This window comes from Marmota marmota, unplaced genomic scaffold, assembly GCF_001458135.2.
Source record: "Marmota marmota marmota unplaced genomic scaffold, marMar, whole genome shotgun sequence".
NCBI lineage: Eukaryota > Metazoa > Chordata > Mammalia > Rodentia > Sciuridae > Marmota > Marmota marmota.
The window spans coordinates 22,207,833-22,222,680 of record NW_026000082.1 but is presented as its reverse complement, the minus strand read 5'-3'; the positions used below and the strand labels follow the sequence as shown (position 1 = coordinate 22,222,680).

Below are 14,848 nucleotides of genomic sequence, written 5' to 3'. Positions count from 1 at the left end.
AAGCCATTATGGTTGATAGAAAGGGTCTTATCGCTAATATACCAATGCCCTCTACTAAGGAAGAAATTCTCTCCTTTCTAGGTATGGCAGGATTCCTCAGAGCTTGGATTCCTAACTACTCTATATTGACTAAGTCTCTATATGATGCAGCCCGGGGCCCACTCTCTAAACCCCTATTGCACTCTGTTATAAGGCCCTTCATAGGCTCTAAGACCTGCTCTCCATCTCCCTGATCAGAGTCTTCACTTTGGCAAAGGGGGCCTCCCTCAATGTCTATACTGACTCTAAATACAATTTCCACATACTTCTCTCCCACTCTGCTATTTGGAAGGAGTGCGGATTCCTTACCACCAAGTTCCCTTGTGAAGGCAGACTCTGAGGTGAGGGCCGTCCCCCAACAGCCTACTCCACCTGTGGTCTTCTGCCTTGCTAGTCCCCCAATAGACTGTTCCCCACCTGACACTCAACAGATGCTTACCTTCCTTCATAACCTCTTTCACCCTTAATACCACATCTTTTTTTTTTTTTTTTTTTTTTTTTTTGAGAGTGAGAGACAGAGAGAGAGAGAGAGAGAATTTTTTAACATTTTTTTTTTAGTTTTTTGGCGGGCACAACATCTTTGTTTGTATGTGGTGCTGAGGATCGAACCCGGGTCGCACTCATGCCAGGCGAGCACGCTACTGCTTGAGCCACATCCCCAGCCCTTAATACCACATCTTTAAAAGAATTTCTCACTTCCCACCTTAAACTCCCTCCAGAGGACCTACAATTTCTCTCTACCCTCTCTGCCTCCTGTGAAATCTGCCAAACAAACTAATCCCACCTCAAATCTCCGCCCACTTGCCTTCCCTTTACACCAGGCAAGAGGACATCTCCCTTGCTGTGATTGGTAGCTGGGTTTCACCCCTATGCCCTTGGTCAAGCAGTACAAATTTCTCTTGGTACTTGTCAACACCTTCTCAGGATGGGTCAAGGCTTTTCCTACCAACAATAAATGTGCCCCTGTGGTGGCCAACATCCTTGTTGAACACATTCTTCCCCAATTCAGCCTCCCCTCCTCGCTCCAGTTTGATAATGGTCCTGAATTTACTTCCCATGTTTCACAGTTGGTAGCTAAGGCACTCAACATCTCCTGGCATTTTCATATCCCCTGCCATCCTCAGTCCTCTGGCAAGGTGGTCGTACTAACCGGACCCTGAAGAACGTCTCACTAAACTATCCCTTGAATTACATTTAGATTGGACTAAACTTCTTCCCTTGGCTCTTCTTAGGTTCGAGCCCTCCCAAAGAAGCCACTCAACATCTCCCCTTTTGAGCTTCAATATGGACGGCCTATCTCCCTGCTCAGCTCACCACCCTCTGGTTCTCCACTACCCCTTGCTCCTCATCTTTTCTGGCCCCTTCTTGCATACATCAGGAAACTTCTTTGGCAATACAACAGTGCTGTTCTGGCAAAGCCTATTTCTGCCTCTTCCCCTTCTCCCACTCTGTCTCCTGGCAACCTGGTATTTTTTAACCCCCTCAACAGGCTCCCCTCCTCCTCTCAACTCTGCAAAATGGACTGGACCCTACCAGGTCATTCTTACCACTCCCCCAGCAGTACCGCCTTGAGGGCATCCCATATTGGGTTCATAACTCCCATTTTAAATGGATTTCTCCCCCTTTTATACAGTGACACCCACAGGCCTTCTCAAGTTGGGTTTCTCCAAGGCCAGAACCCCAATCTTCTTTTGGTCTATGAGGACCACGAGGACACTGCAGAACCATGGGTACCATCCTTCCCTTTTTCACTTTTGCCCTCCTCCATCATTCTGCACTCACCTCCCAGGGGTACCATTACCAGGAGTTACCATTCCAGTTTTCTAGGAGACTTACAGCAACTTGCTCAAACCATACAAACCATACTATCTCAGCTTGGTTCTTTAGCTGCTGCGGTTTTACAGCTAAAGGGGTCTTGATCTTTATACAGCTAAAAAGGCAGACTTTAGCTGTACCTAGAGGAGGAATGCTATTTTTATGTCAATCAATCTGGTATAGTAAAGGACAAGATAAAACAACTGCAACAGGACCTTGAACATTGGAAACAACAGCTCTCCTCTACTGAAGGATGGCAGCTAAGTAACCCCCTTCTCCAGTGGGTTCTTCCCTTCCTGACCCCATAGGCTTTCTGTTAATGTTTGACCCCTGTGTCATTAGATTGGCTCAAGACTACATCCAAAAATCTCTAATCAAACTATAAATCAGCTTTTGTTACAGAAATACCAATCCCTCACTAAACATTGGGGCACCAGGGACAGCATTCCACCACCACTCAACCTCCATCATCGTTCTAATGACATACCAGGCCCCTAATGAGGGATTCAAAACAGCCCCTTCCCAGCAGGAAGCACTTATAGAAGATTGACCTATGTCCCTGTTCCCTACGTGGCCCAATAAAAATAAAAAAGGGGGGAATATAAGGTCCTTGCTTAGCATCTGGATGACCATCTTAAATGACAGCCACCATTTTAAGGAAAAAGTTTTGCTTTCCTGCCCAAGGGTGTCTCCGAGAAAGGCTCACCACTCCCTCACACCAACCCAACCATTAACTACCCACATTAGTATTCAGCGGGCTCTGATTCCTGAGCCTCCCTTTTAAAAGTCCCAGAACTCAAGCCTGTTTAGCCTCTCTCTCCTACAGAGAAATGGCCTTTATTTGTCAGCTCTGACAAATAAACCCTCACGTGTATCTCTACAAAAATTGGGCTCAGTGCCCCTGAGTTCAATCATCGGTACCCCCCCCCCAAAATCCTGTAGCCTATCCTTGATTTTCCTCCCCAACCCCACCCCTAGGCAATCACTAATCTTTTCCTCCCTCCCTTCCTTCAATTGAAGGGATTGAAAAATGCAGCCTTGAGCATGCTACACAAGCACTCTACTACTGAGCTACCTCCCCAGCCCTTTATTTTATTTCAAGATAAGATCTAAATTGTCCAGGCTGGCCTAGAATTTATGATCCTTATATGTCAGCCTCCCAAATAGGATTACAGGCATGGGCCACCAAGCTGGGTTATAATATACTCACATCTTCTATTTCCCCAGTATGCACATTTCATATAAATGGAATCACATAATATGTGGTCTTTTGTGACTTTTATTTCCCCCAGTACTGAGGAATAAACCCAGGGACACTCTACCACTGAGCTACATCCCTGTCTGTTAAATTTTTTGTTTTTTACTTTTAGACAGGTTCTCACTAAATTTCCCAGCTGGCCTTAAATCTGCAATTCTCCTAACTCAGCCTCTGGAGTGGTGGGATTATAGGCATGCCCCACTGCACCCAACTTGCTCCTGGCTTCTTACCCTTACCATGATGCTTTCAAGGTTCATCCATGTTGTAACATGTGTCAGTACAATCCTTTTTATGTCTGAAAGATAGCCCATTGTGTAGTCATTCTTTAATTTGTTTATCCATTCATCAATTGATGGAACATGGGGTTGTTTCTGCCTTTTGGCACTTATGAATAATATTGCTATGAACACTTGTGTTTAGGTTTTTGTGTCAATGAATGTTTTTCATTTTTCTTGAGTGTGCACCTAGGAGTATAGCCTGTGGATCACATGATAATTCTATGTTTAATTATTTGAAGAACTGTCTGGTTGTTTTCCAAAGAGGCTGTACCATTTTACATTCCTGCCTTTAGTATATGAGGGTTTCCAGTTTCTCCACAGCCTTGCCAGAATTTGTTATTCTCATTTTGATTCTGGTCTTCCTGGTGGATATGCAGTTCTATTTCCTTGTGATTTTGATTTGTATTCCTTACTGATTAATGATACTAAGCATCTCTTCATGTGTTCCTGACAGTGATTTAGATTCACGTCAGAATCAGATTCAGAGTCCTGAATAGGAACCATTCCATAGAATTGGTATTTAGAAGTCCAGATTCAATACAAAACAGAGAACAGGCCCAGTTATTTTTTATAGATCTTTATTTCACTTTATTAGATCTTATCACTGTTCAAGGTGATAGCCATGAACTGGGAAATTTTAAATCAGTAACCTAATTAGTGGAATGGGATTCAGAATTTAGATGTCAGGGGTCTGAAGTCAAGAAGCTTCCTAAGTTAAACTTAAATGCTAAAACTATACACTTATCAGTTCTAACCAAGGTAAGCCAGAGACTTGATTCCATGAGGATGACTACATCTTTGTTATATACAGTGGGTTGTCCCTGGGTCATTCCCCTACAGAGGGATTAGAAGATGTGCAGCAGGTTAAGTATCCAGGCCTGGTGCCAGACCCTTGACATAATCCAGAGTAAACCCAAGAAAGTTGCATATTGAGGAAACAGAATCAATTTTCACTATGTTCAGGAATGCCTATACTCAAATTTACTTTTATAGAAACCACTCTGAGAAGCATCACCACAAAGCCAAGCTTCGAAAGATCAAGGATCATCTAGTTCATGAAGTAGAAATACGAAATAAGAGAATTAAACAACTTGAAGAAGAAGCTGGACTCCTGCAACAAAAAATTGAGACGGTGAGAAAGAGAGAAAAGTATATGATGACACTGGTGGCTAGCCATTTAGAGAATGCCCACTCATTTGTAAGTTAATTTGTGGACTCTTCAGAGCCCTCGTTTTCTTTTTATGTCATCGTTTTTCCATGTAAGTAATTATTTAAGTCCTGCCAAACAGAATCTAAGACTCAGTGTTGCTAAACTAAATTGAACACTGAAAATAGTCTGCACTGCCAATTTATGCTTGTCTTGCCTTCAAATGAAAATATCTTTTCTTAAATACTCTTCAGCAAAGACTTCCAGACTACCCTCATTAACTAACTCATTCCTGTTTTAAGTCCCCCGTGTTTTGTCTCAAGCCTCAGCGTCAGTTTTCATGGCATTGAAAACAGGTTATCCTGATTTCTTTATCAGTTCTTGATTAGCACCTTCAAGATTTTTCTAAATATCCCTGATTTCTTTAGGCTTGTCTTATTGGTCTTGTGACTTATGGGCATATGGATAAGAAAGAAATTGGACAAGACAAGTGGAATTGCATGCAGAATAGTCTTGAGATGTTTAAGCTACATAAATTAAAAATGGAGAGCAACTTCCAGGCATGGTGGCATAGGCTTGTAATCCCAGCAACTCAGGAGTGAGGCAGCAGGATTGCAAGTTCAAGGCTAGCCTAAGCAATTTAGCAAGATCCTATCTCAAAATTAAAAATAAGAAAAAGGTCTGGGGATGTAGTTCAGTGGTAAAGCACCCTTGGTTCAAACCCCAGGATCAAAAAAAAAAAAAAAAAGAACAACTGACATCAATAGTGTTTTCCCTTTCTGGGATCTCTAGTCCATTTCAGAATTTTGAAAATTGGCTGAGCATGGTGGTGCATGCATGTAAATCCCAGTGGCTTGGGAGGCTGAGGCAGCCTCAAAGCCAGCCTCAGCGATTTAGCAAGGCTCTAAGCAACTCGGTGAGACCTGTCTCTAAAAAAATACAAAAAAAGGGCTGGGGATGTGCCCCAGAGGTTAAGTGCCCCTCAGTTCAATCCCCAGTACCAAAAAAAAAAAAAAAAGAATTTTGAAAATTATTTTTCTGCTAAAATACTCCTTTATATACCCACCTAAATTTTTTTTTGTATCTCTGATATATGCCAAAGATACCAAAACAATTTATGTAATTTCAGATATTCATTCACTACCATGGGACTTGGGTCAAGAATCCCTAGACTGGGGCTGGGGTGGTAGAGTGCTCGCCTGGCACGCATGAGGCACTGGGTTCAATCCTCAGCACCACATAAAAATAAAATAAAGAGAAGTAAATGAAGGTAAAATTTAAAAAAAAAAAAAAGAATCTCTAGACTACACACAGTACAACTTTTTTTTTTCTCTCTGCATACTGGAGATTGAGTCCAGGGGCACTCTACCACGCAGCTATAACCCTGACCCTTTATATTTTTATTTTTAGGTAGGGTCTTGCTAAATTGCCAAGGCTGACCTTGAACTTTTCAGTCCTTCTGCTTCAGCCTGCTGAGTAGTTGGAATTACTGGTGTGGACCACTACACCTGGTTTACATAGTCATTTATTTGTTAATATGGACGCCTGGATTCTCATTTTATTTGTTGAGTTATAATCTGTTACTATCATTATTGATTTTGGTGTCTAAGTTGTGTCAGATTTCACCTAAAGTAGCTCGCCTTGAACTTTTGGACTTCCAAATAACAGGTAGCAGGGATGTGCCACTGTGCCCGAAGATCAATGCTTTCTTGTACTACCTGCCTCTACTTCTATGCTTATATGTAAAACAGCTTTCAGCAGATTTGCTTCCTTTCTTCCTGACTGTACTGGGTTGAATAGTGTTCCCCAGAATTCATGTCTACCCAAAACATCAGATTGTGACCTTATTTGGAAACAGGATGTTTACAGATGTAATTAGTTAAAATGAGGTTATCCTGGGATAGGGTGAATACTAAATCCAATCTGACTGGTTCTCTTATAAGAAGAAGGGAAGACAGGGGAAGAACATTGGTGGTGACGGGGACAAAGATTGGAATGATGTAACTAAACCAAGAAACACTGAGCTGTGCTGGCTACCACTCAAAACCAGGAGAAAAGCAGGGAACAGAAGCTTCCTCTGAGGGCTGAGGGTGTGTCTCAGCAGTAGAGCAATTGCCTACCATAAAGAAGGCCCTGGGTTTGATTCTCAGTATTGCAAGGAAAAATCAGCCAACCAAAAAAACCCTACATGTGAGCTTTTAGAAAGAATTAACCCTGCTAACATCTTAATTTCAGACTTGCAGCCCTCCAGAACTGTAAGAAAATTAATTTCTGTTGTTTTAAGCACTCAGTTTGTGGTAATTTGTCATGCCAGGCCTAGAAAGCTAATGCACTGACTAGAAGAACAATAGGTCTTCAGGAAATATATTGCAAATTGCAAATAAGCAGAGGCTAAGAAAGTAATTTGGACTTTTGTTCACACCATTAAAGAGTTCTGTGGGCTTTAGCTTTAGAACAGACATGGATTCAAATTCTAGCTCTGGCTTTTAGTTCTTTGACTTTGGACCAGTTTCTGTGTATCATTTCCTTTATCTGTAACATGGAGAAAATAATCTCCACCTCATATGTAAGACTTTTGTGAGAATTAAAAACATAAAATTCCTAAAGTGGTTTATATTAAAATTTTCATTGATATTATTATTTTCCCTTTTCTTGGGGTATGATCCCTAAGAAGCATATTAATGGGTGGATGTATAGTTCACAAGACAAATTGTTAGAATTAAAAATAGTTCATGGCACAGGCCTGTAATCCCAGTGGCTCAGGAGGCTGAGGCAGGAGGATTATAGGTTCAAAGCCAGCCTCGGCAACTTAATGAGGCCCTAAGCAATTTAGTGAGACCCTGTCTCTAAATAAAATATTAAAAATGGCTGGGTTCAGTGGTTAAACACCCATGGGTTTAATTCCTGGTACCAATAAATAAATAAATAAATAAATAAAGTTCAGCGAAGACTGATGTGAGCATTCTTAATACCACAGTACTACAAACTTGGTATTTTTTATTTTAACCTATTTTCGGACCCACAGATCAGAGCCCTGAGGATAAAAACATTGGGTTTACCTTCTGAGTCTCCAAAAATGAATGTCTCTATTTTTGGCTTCATGTCTTCGGCCTTCTCAATATGCAGCAAGCCAGGGCTGGGGATGTGCTCAAGCGGTAGCGCGCTCGCCTGGCATGCGTGCGGCCCGGGTTCGATCCTCAGCACCACATACAAACAAAGATGTTGTGTCCACCGAAAACTAAAAAATAAACATTAAAAATTCTCTCTCTCTCTCTAAAAGAAAGAAAGAAAGTCTTTCAGTAAGTTCCTGTTGCCATTCTTTCCTTTAAAAAAAAAATGCAGCAAGCCAACTGAGTCTTCTAATTGTTGTACCCATCCAAACCAGATTTACCCCAATATTTTACCTTATCACCATAGCAGGTATTCCTATTTTTAAAAAAATTATATATTTACCAATACCTATCTATGAACTCTTTCACCACAAAAAATATGTGGTGTTTCCTAAGGACAGGGTAAATGTCCCCATCTAATATCCTTTCTAATTCATTTATTACAGGATAGGGTATATTGTCTATGGCTGCTTCTATTCTCAACCTTTATCAATACAACTACAATGCATATGTACATGTATTAAATATCTTTAAATAATAACAAGTGAGATTATTATTAGACATTGAATGGTCCTGGAGAAGGACTTTAAAATGCGGAATGGTTTGTTTCAGAACATAATCTAACCTCCTTCCTTTCATATCTTAAATAATAGATGGACAGTCTTTTCTTGAGCGATCAACACTAGTATCTTCATTAGTATCTTATTTAAGAACTTACTGTGTGTGTGTGTGTCTGTGTGTGGTAGATACTGGGAACTGAACCCAGGTCAGGCCTGGTGCTAGGTAAGCACTCTACCACTGAGCTACATCCCCAGCCCTTATTAGTATCTTATTGAAAAGAAGCATAAAGTTGCCCCTCTTTTTTTTATTTATTTTTTAGCTTTAGGTGGACACAATATCTTTATTTTACATTTATGTGGTGCTGAGGATCTAACCCAGTGCCTCGTGCATGCTAGACGAGCTCTCTACCACCCCAGCCCCAAAGTTGCCCCTCTTAACCCTATGATTCACCCTCTTGCCTAACATTGTTATTCTCCCTTCCCCACTTGTTCCCATCACTGGCAGGTGAGGAACAAAAACTGGAAAGATGAAAGTACTTGCCTGTTACAATTTGCAGGTCATCCATGAAGTGAGACCAACAATTCTATACTTACCAATATCTATCTATGAACTCTTTCAGCTATGGGGGAATATTAGTGTTTTTTCACCAAATGTACTCCTTTACCATTTTAGCCATAACTTCAGTATCTCTTGCCTTGGAAGAAAATCACTGGTAGAAAGTGAAACATAGTGTTGGGCTTGAAGGCATTTCAGCATCATTCCTGCGGCAGTAGGCTCCACTCTTGGCTGTCAGGCGTGGCTTGCCATGCCAGCTGGGATCCTGACTCTGCCTGACCAGGTGGCTAAATTCCCATCTTCCTCCCTCTGCCTTTAAAGGAATACAACTACAATGCAGATGGACATGTATTAAATGGGGAAAATTTAAATATGGAGCTTCAAAAAAATTCAGTCGTATTTGTTGGAGGTTTTTGATCCCTATGTAATTAGAATACATCTAAGAGAGGGGAAAGATAATACAGGTAAGAGCACTGGGATCTTAGGAGAAGTTGAGGTTCAGATCTTCTTAATGTTACTGCAAAAGAATGGTTAAACCTCCAAACAAAAATACATCACATATAAAATAAATAGAAGAATATCTAGCTATAATGAATGACCATGTCACCAAACAGAAACAGACTAGAGGACAGGAAAGAGAGTAAACAAGAGAAGTTTGTTGTTAGGACTTAGAAACAGGCAGAAGTTCTTAACTCTTTCTCTTGCTGTGAATCCCTAGGAGAAGGCATTCCAGGCCCAGATCACGGTCCAAAATGATAATCTGATCATAGAAAAAAGGGAGCTTCTGAAGCAAGTCATGGACCAAGAAGAAATAATCCGCAACAACAAACAAATAATCTCATCAGTCAAGAGCAAGTAGGTGCAGTCCCACTGGGCAGCCAGTAGACTCCGCTGGCTTTGTTTCTCCTTCAACAAAGAAATGGTTGCAGAGGCTGTCTTTGAGTTTGTGGCTTATCCTATAACTCTTCCTCTGATGTCTGCTGTTTTCAGCAGATCATGCAAGCAGCAGAACTTGTGAAATTAGAAAAAATATCATGGACCAGGCGGGCCAGCCATTCATATAGGCTCTCACACAGAGGACCCGGATATGTGCATTCTGGCCAGCCTCTTTGTGTGTGTCAATGCTCCTTTTTTTATCATTTGATACCTATGGAATTAAAGTAGACCAGAGAATTAAGCCCATAGGAAGGACTTAAATGCATGAATCCCACAGGATATGACATTAATTTTTAATGAGAAATATTCAAAGAGGAAAAGAATTTAGATACAAGCTGGCTCGTGCATTCTCTCCTCCATGGGAAAATTTAATTACAGTAAAAAATATTCTTAGAGCAAGAACAAGAACAAAGAGAATGGGTTGATCTTAACAGATAATGTCATCTATGACAATTATGTTTGAGAACTACAATGATTGAGAACTTACTATATGCTAGACACTGTTCTAAGCTCACTCTCTCTGGATTCATTTAACCTTAACACTAACCCCAGGAGGGAGGTATTAACATTAGCTTTAGTTTATGGATGAGGAACCCAAGCTCCACAAAGGTCAGGGAAGTCACCTAGACTGGTTAGTAGTCAAGCAGTATGTGAACCTTTGCAGCCTGGCCCAAGACTCCAGCACCATACCTGTCAGCTACTTTGGGCACATGCTCCTTAGGGCACACGTGGAAAGCCTCTGATTATCTTTTACTGTTTGTGTTTCCCCTTTTATACAGCTAAAGCATTGTCCATCTCAAACTATGTCATAGTTTCTGAAGTCAGTTTACAGATGGGGAAACTGAGGCTCAGATTTATAATTTGCTAAGGGTCACTCAACTAACAAGTTGCAGAACGAGAAATCAAACATGAAACTCTAATCAAATCTATTATACTGCCAAGTCTCCCGAATAACTGCAGCCCTGAGAGCCTAAGATAGTGGAAAAGAGATCAGGCTTCCTTCGAAGTCTTAAAGATCTGCTTGGCATCCCAGTTCTACAAATTTCTGTTTTTATGTTCTTAACCAAGTTCCTGTCCTCTCTCTCTCAGCCTCAGTTTTCTCAGCTATAAGAAAGGCTTCATAACAATATTTGTTTTATGAGGTTGTTCTGAAGATTAAGTGAGCCAATATGTGAAAAATGTTTAGTGCTTAATGTGTGAGCAGGTCACATTGCCTAAGTACATGGTGACTAGCTAGTAAGTGGCTGCTGCTGCTAATACTATTTCTACTTCTCCATGAGAACTCAGAATCAGATTAGTGTAAGATGAGAGCCAGAAGCAAGCTGTGTAGTTAGGATATTTGAAGGATATGGTCTTTTGTTTCAATCCTTCCCCTAGAGTCATACCTTAAATTTCTCAAGGTCTGGAATTCATATACTCATGCATATGTATTTAATAACCATTTATAGACCAGAAGCTTATTGTTTTTTTAGTTGATTGTTTAATATGGTAAGAATTATTCTGCCAAACTTAGTCTAAGTTCTGGACAGTGGTCCAAGACCCAGAGACAGTGGGATGTGGAACATAGTTTTGGGCTTTCAAAAATGATGCAGAATTTCTAGGGAGGGTGGGTAGCTTAGTGGTTGAGCAAATGCGGAGAATGCAAAAGGTCCCAGGTTTGATCCCCAGTACTGCCCGCCCCCCCAAAAAAAGAAAGAAAGAAAAAGACATTTCTAGCTATGTCTCTGATTTATACTGTTGTTAGAGCACTTTTCCTGGATAAAGAAAATAAGCAATTACAGGAAAATCATTTCCGGCTCATGCAGCAAGTTAGCTTCTTAGAGCGCATTATATGGAACATCCAGATTCGCAGAAAAGAGGTAAGATGTGCACTTTTTATTGGGTCCTTAATCTGAAGTTTTGGTTGCTAAGTTTGCTGTACCCTCTCTTCTCTTCAACTTCATATAGCTCTAGTTGTGCTCTTGGCTTCATGGTGGGCTGTAGCAAAGAGGCTCCTTGGCTACACACATACCAGGGTAGCAAATCCCGCAAATGCTGTTGACCAACTCTGCTCTTCATTGGGTCAGCTTTAAAACTCACTGGTGTGATTCTAAAGCAATTCATGTATGATTCTGAGCTTCTTCTCTAACATATTATATAGTGGTTATTGCTGTTTTTCTTTTCTATCTCATTAACTCTGCAGTGAGATCCTAGAGAGCAACAACCGTAGTTCATATATTGTTGTATCTGCAGACAGATGCTCCACAGATATTTGAGAATGAATGAACGTTAAATGTTTTCATATATATGCCTCATTCTCAGCAACCTTGTTCATAATGTTTTACTCTAGCCACATTAGGAAAGAAAGGTGAGCAAGTCTTGAGGCTCAGAGAAGTTAAGTGAAACTAGCCTATTAAAGAATCAAGACAACAGAGCACCCTAGTCCAAGAAAAGCAATTATGTTCCAAAAATTCAGACAAGTAGCCAAGTTTAGAGAGAGGCAGAAAGTAGTACAGGGTGAGACAAGGTCTAGAGTCTGGATGGTAAGCAGGTCAGAAAGAGGGACTTCAGTAAGAAGAATTATATTCTGAATCCAAGGCAGAGGCTATTTTCTTCCTTCCCTGGTTGTATCATTTGTAAGACATCCCTCCCCAGGATACTTAACAGTAGATCCTGCTTGTTGGGCACTATTGTTGAGAATGCATCTTTACTCTCAAAAGGGTAATTGCTTCCAAGCTATGTTAGTTGTTTTGCATATTTCACCCAAAGTAGAATTTTCAGCTGGGTGCAGAGGCGCACACCTGTGATCTATGCAACTGGGGAGACTGGAGGCAAGAGGATCACAAGTTCAAGGCCAGCCCAGGTAAGTTAGCAAGATCCTAAGCAACTTAGTGAGATCCTGTCTCAAAATAAAAAAATAAAAAGGGCTGGAGATATGGCTCAGTGGTTAAGTGTCCCTGGGTTCAATCTCTGGTTCCAGAAAAGAAAGAAAGAAATCAGATATAAAAGGGTACATATTATAGGATCATATGATCCCATTTATATGAAATGTCCAGAATAAGAAAATAAATAAAGTCAGCAAATATATTAGTGATTGGCAGGAGAGAGGAATGGGAAGTGACTGCTCATGGGGGTGGGGCTTTTTTGGAGGGTGATAAAAATGTTCTGGAATCAGATAGTGTTGATGGTTGCACAAAATTGTGAATACATAGAAAAGCACTGAATCAAGCTTTTTTTTTTTTTTTGGTGGGAGGGGTTACTGGGAATTGAACCCAGGGTGTCTTACCACTGAATTACATCCCCAGTCCATTTTTTTGCTTTGAGACAGGATCTCACTAAGTTGCTTGGGCCTCACCAAGAGGCTGAGGCTGGCTTTGAACTTGGAATCCTCCTGCCTCAGCTCCTAAATTGCTGTGATTACAGGCATATGCCACCATACCCAGCTCTTCCAAGCATTTTTAAAGGGTGAACTTTGTGGTATGTGATTCATTTGGCAACAATGCTATTATAACAACAAAAAAACAAGTCCCTTGTATATGTTCTCCAAATATGAACAGAAAAGAAAAGAAGAAAGATGAAGACAATGTATAAAATCATGTGTGTAAAAACTAGAAAGATAGACAGAGATAGACTATGTATATAATCTACATATTATACGGATAGTTTATATAAATATATATAGCGATCAATATAGACGATATACAGGAGAGAGAGAGAGCCTGACTTACTGATAGTGTTGTTCAAGCAACTTTTCATTCTATACCCTTTTATGCTTTTTGTTGTGTGTAGTATATTCAGGTACTATAGCTATATTATATATTTATATGTATAAATTCTAGAATCATACTGCCAATGGTTTATCATTATAATATTTAATATTAGTCCATTCTTTCCTTTTAGGAAGCAACAATTAGTGACATCCCTGGACTTGATGTACTAAAGAAAATATTGCCTTTTCCAGGATCTAGGTTAGTAAAATCAATAGAGTATTCTGCATGCCCGAGAGGCATAGCTGTTAACTAGCTCTGAGTTGCTGTCTTGAGAAAGCATAGCACTGAAGAGTATTTTTCTACAATTAGTAAGTGAATCTTCTCCTAATTCCTTGTCCCCTCACCAACCCTTCTCCCTCATACCCCACAGAATCCTATTTAAGTAAGACGGGAGGTAACCCACAATAATAGGTTAAAGGTAAATTTTATTTGGTTATTTTCTTTGTGCTTGAGAGTTGTAAAAAACTGAAATATTATTGAAGCCACATCCCTGTAACCCCAAACTTCTACCAGACAATTCTATCCATACAATGCCCTCACTCATGTTCTTTCTTAGTTTTTCAGGAGCACGTCTGTTAGAATCCATTGGAAATCTTCAAGGGACTAAGGAACATAAATCAGAAGCAGCAATGGGAGTTTCAAAGTCCCCTGAGTCTCTTTCATGTTCACAGAATTCTGAAACTGGATACATAAATATGGCTTTTCTGAAAGAGGCACACAGCCTAAAAAAACAAGACCAAAAGTCAGAACTATAAAATCGCTGGTGTCTAACACTATAATGATCAAACCTGCTAACTTAAAGCTTGAACGTTAAAGTGGACTATGACATGGAAGATTCCAGATTCCTCACTGTATGTCAGCCAGGAGTCTTCAAAATTGCTGATAATTCATTAAACAGTTTCTAAAAATGGATTTCTCAAGTTTGTTTTATATCCTGAGATGATTTGAATTGATCAGTACAGTGAAGTTCGATGATATAATTAGATTTTACTTCAGAGTATATATATGGTTAATATAGCATTCTTTTCCATTATCATGGGTATTTTTAAGTGTTATTATTTAAAAGAAAAAAACAATGTAATCACATTTAAGTAAATATTTTTTTAAAAAACCTGTATAATTCCTATTTATTTATTTATTTATTTAGTACCAGGGATTGAACCCAGGGGAACTTAACCACTGGGTCATATATCCAACTGGCTTTGAATTTGTAATTCTCCTGCCTCAGCCTCCCAAGCCACTGGGATTACAGGCATGTGCCACTGTGCCCTGTTAAACCCACATCCTTTTATTTTTTTGGTAACAGGGATTGAACTCAGAGATGCTTAACCACTGAGCCTTATCTTTAGCCCTTTTTTATATTTTAGAGATAGAGATAGGGTCTGGCTAAATTGCTTTAG

General features: G+C 40.0%; 1 protein-coding gene across 4 annotated transcripts in view; it reads left to right on the top strand.

Moving 5' to 3' along the window:
• Positions 1-14,360, top strand: part of Ccdc30 (coiled-coil domain containing 30) — a 134,608-nt gene extending 120,248 nt beyond the window's left edge. For all 4 annotated transcript variants that reach the window (XM_048815614.1, XM_048815612.1, XM_048815613.1 and 1 more), the window contains 5 exons: positions 4,384-4,522; positions 9,482-9,618; positions 11,444-11,558; positions 13,579-13,646; positions 14,005-14,360. In XM_048815614.1, coding sequence (XP_048671571.1) covers positions 4,384-4,522; positions 9,482-9,618; positions 11,444-11,558; positions 13,579-13,646; positions 14,005-14,203 — 658 coding nt within the window. In that variant the 3' untranslated portion in view covers positions 14,204-14,360. The remainder of the gene's footprint in view (positions 1-4,383; positions 4,523-9,481; positions 9,619-11,443; positions 11,559-13,578; positions 13,647-14,004) is intronic.
• The last annotated feature ends 488 nt before the right edge of the window (positions 14,361-14,848 follow it).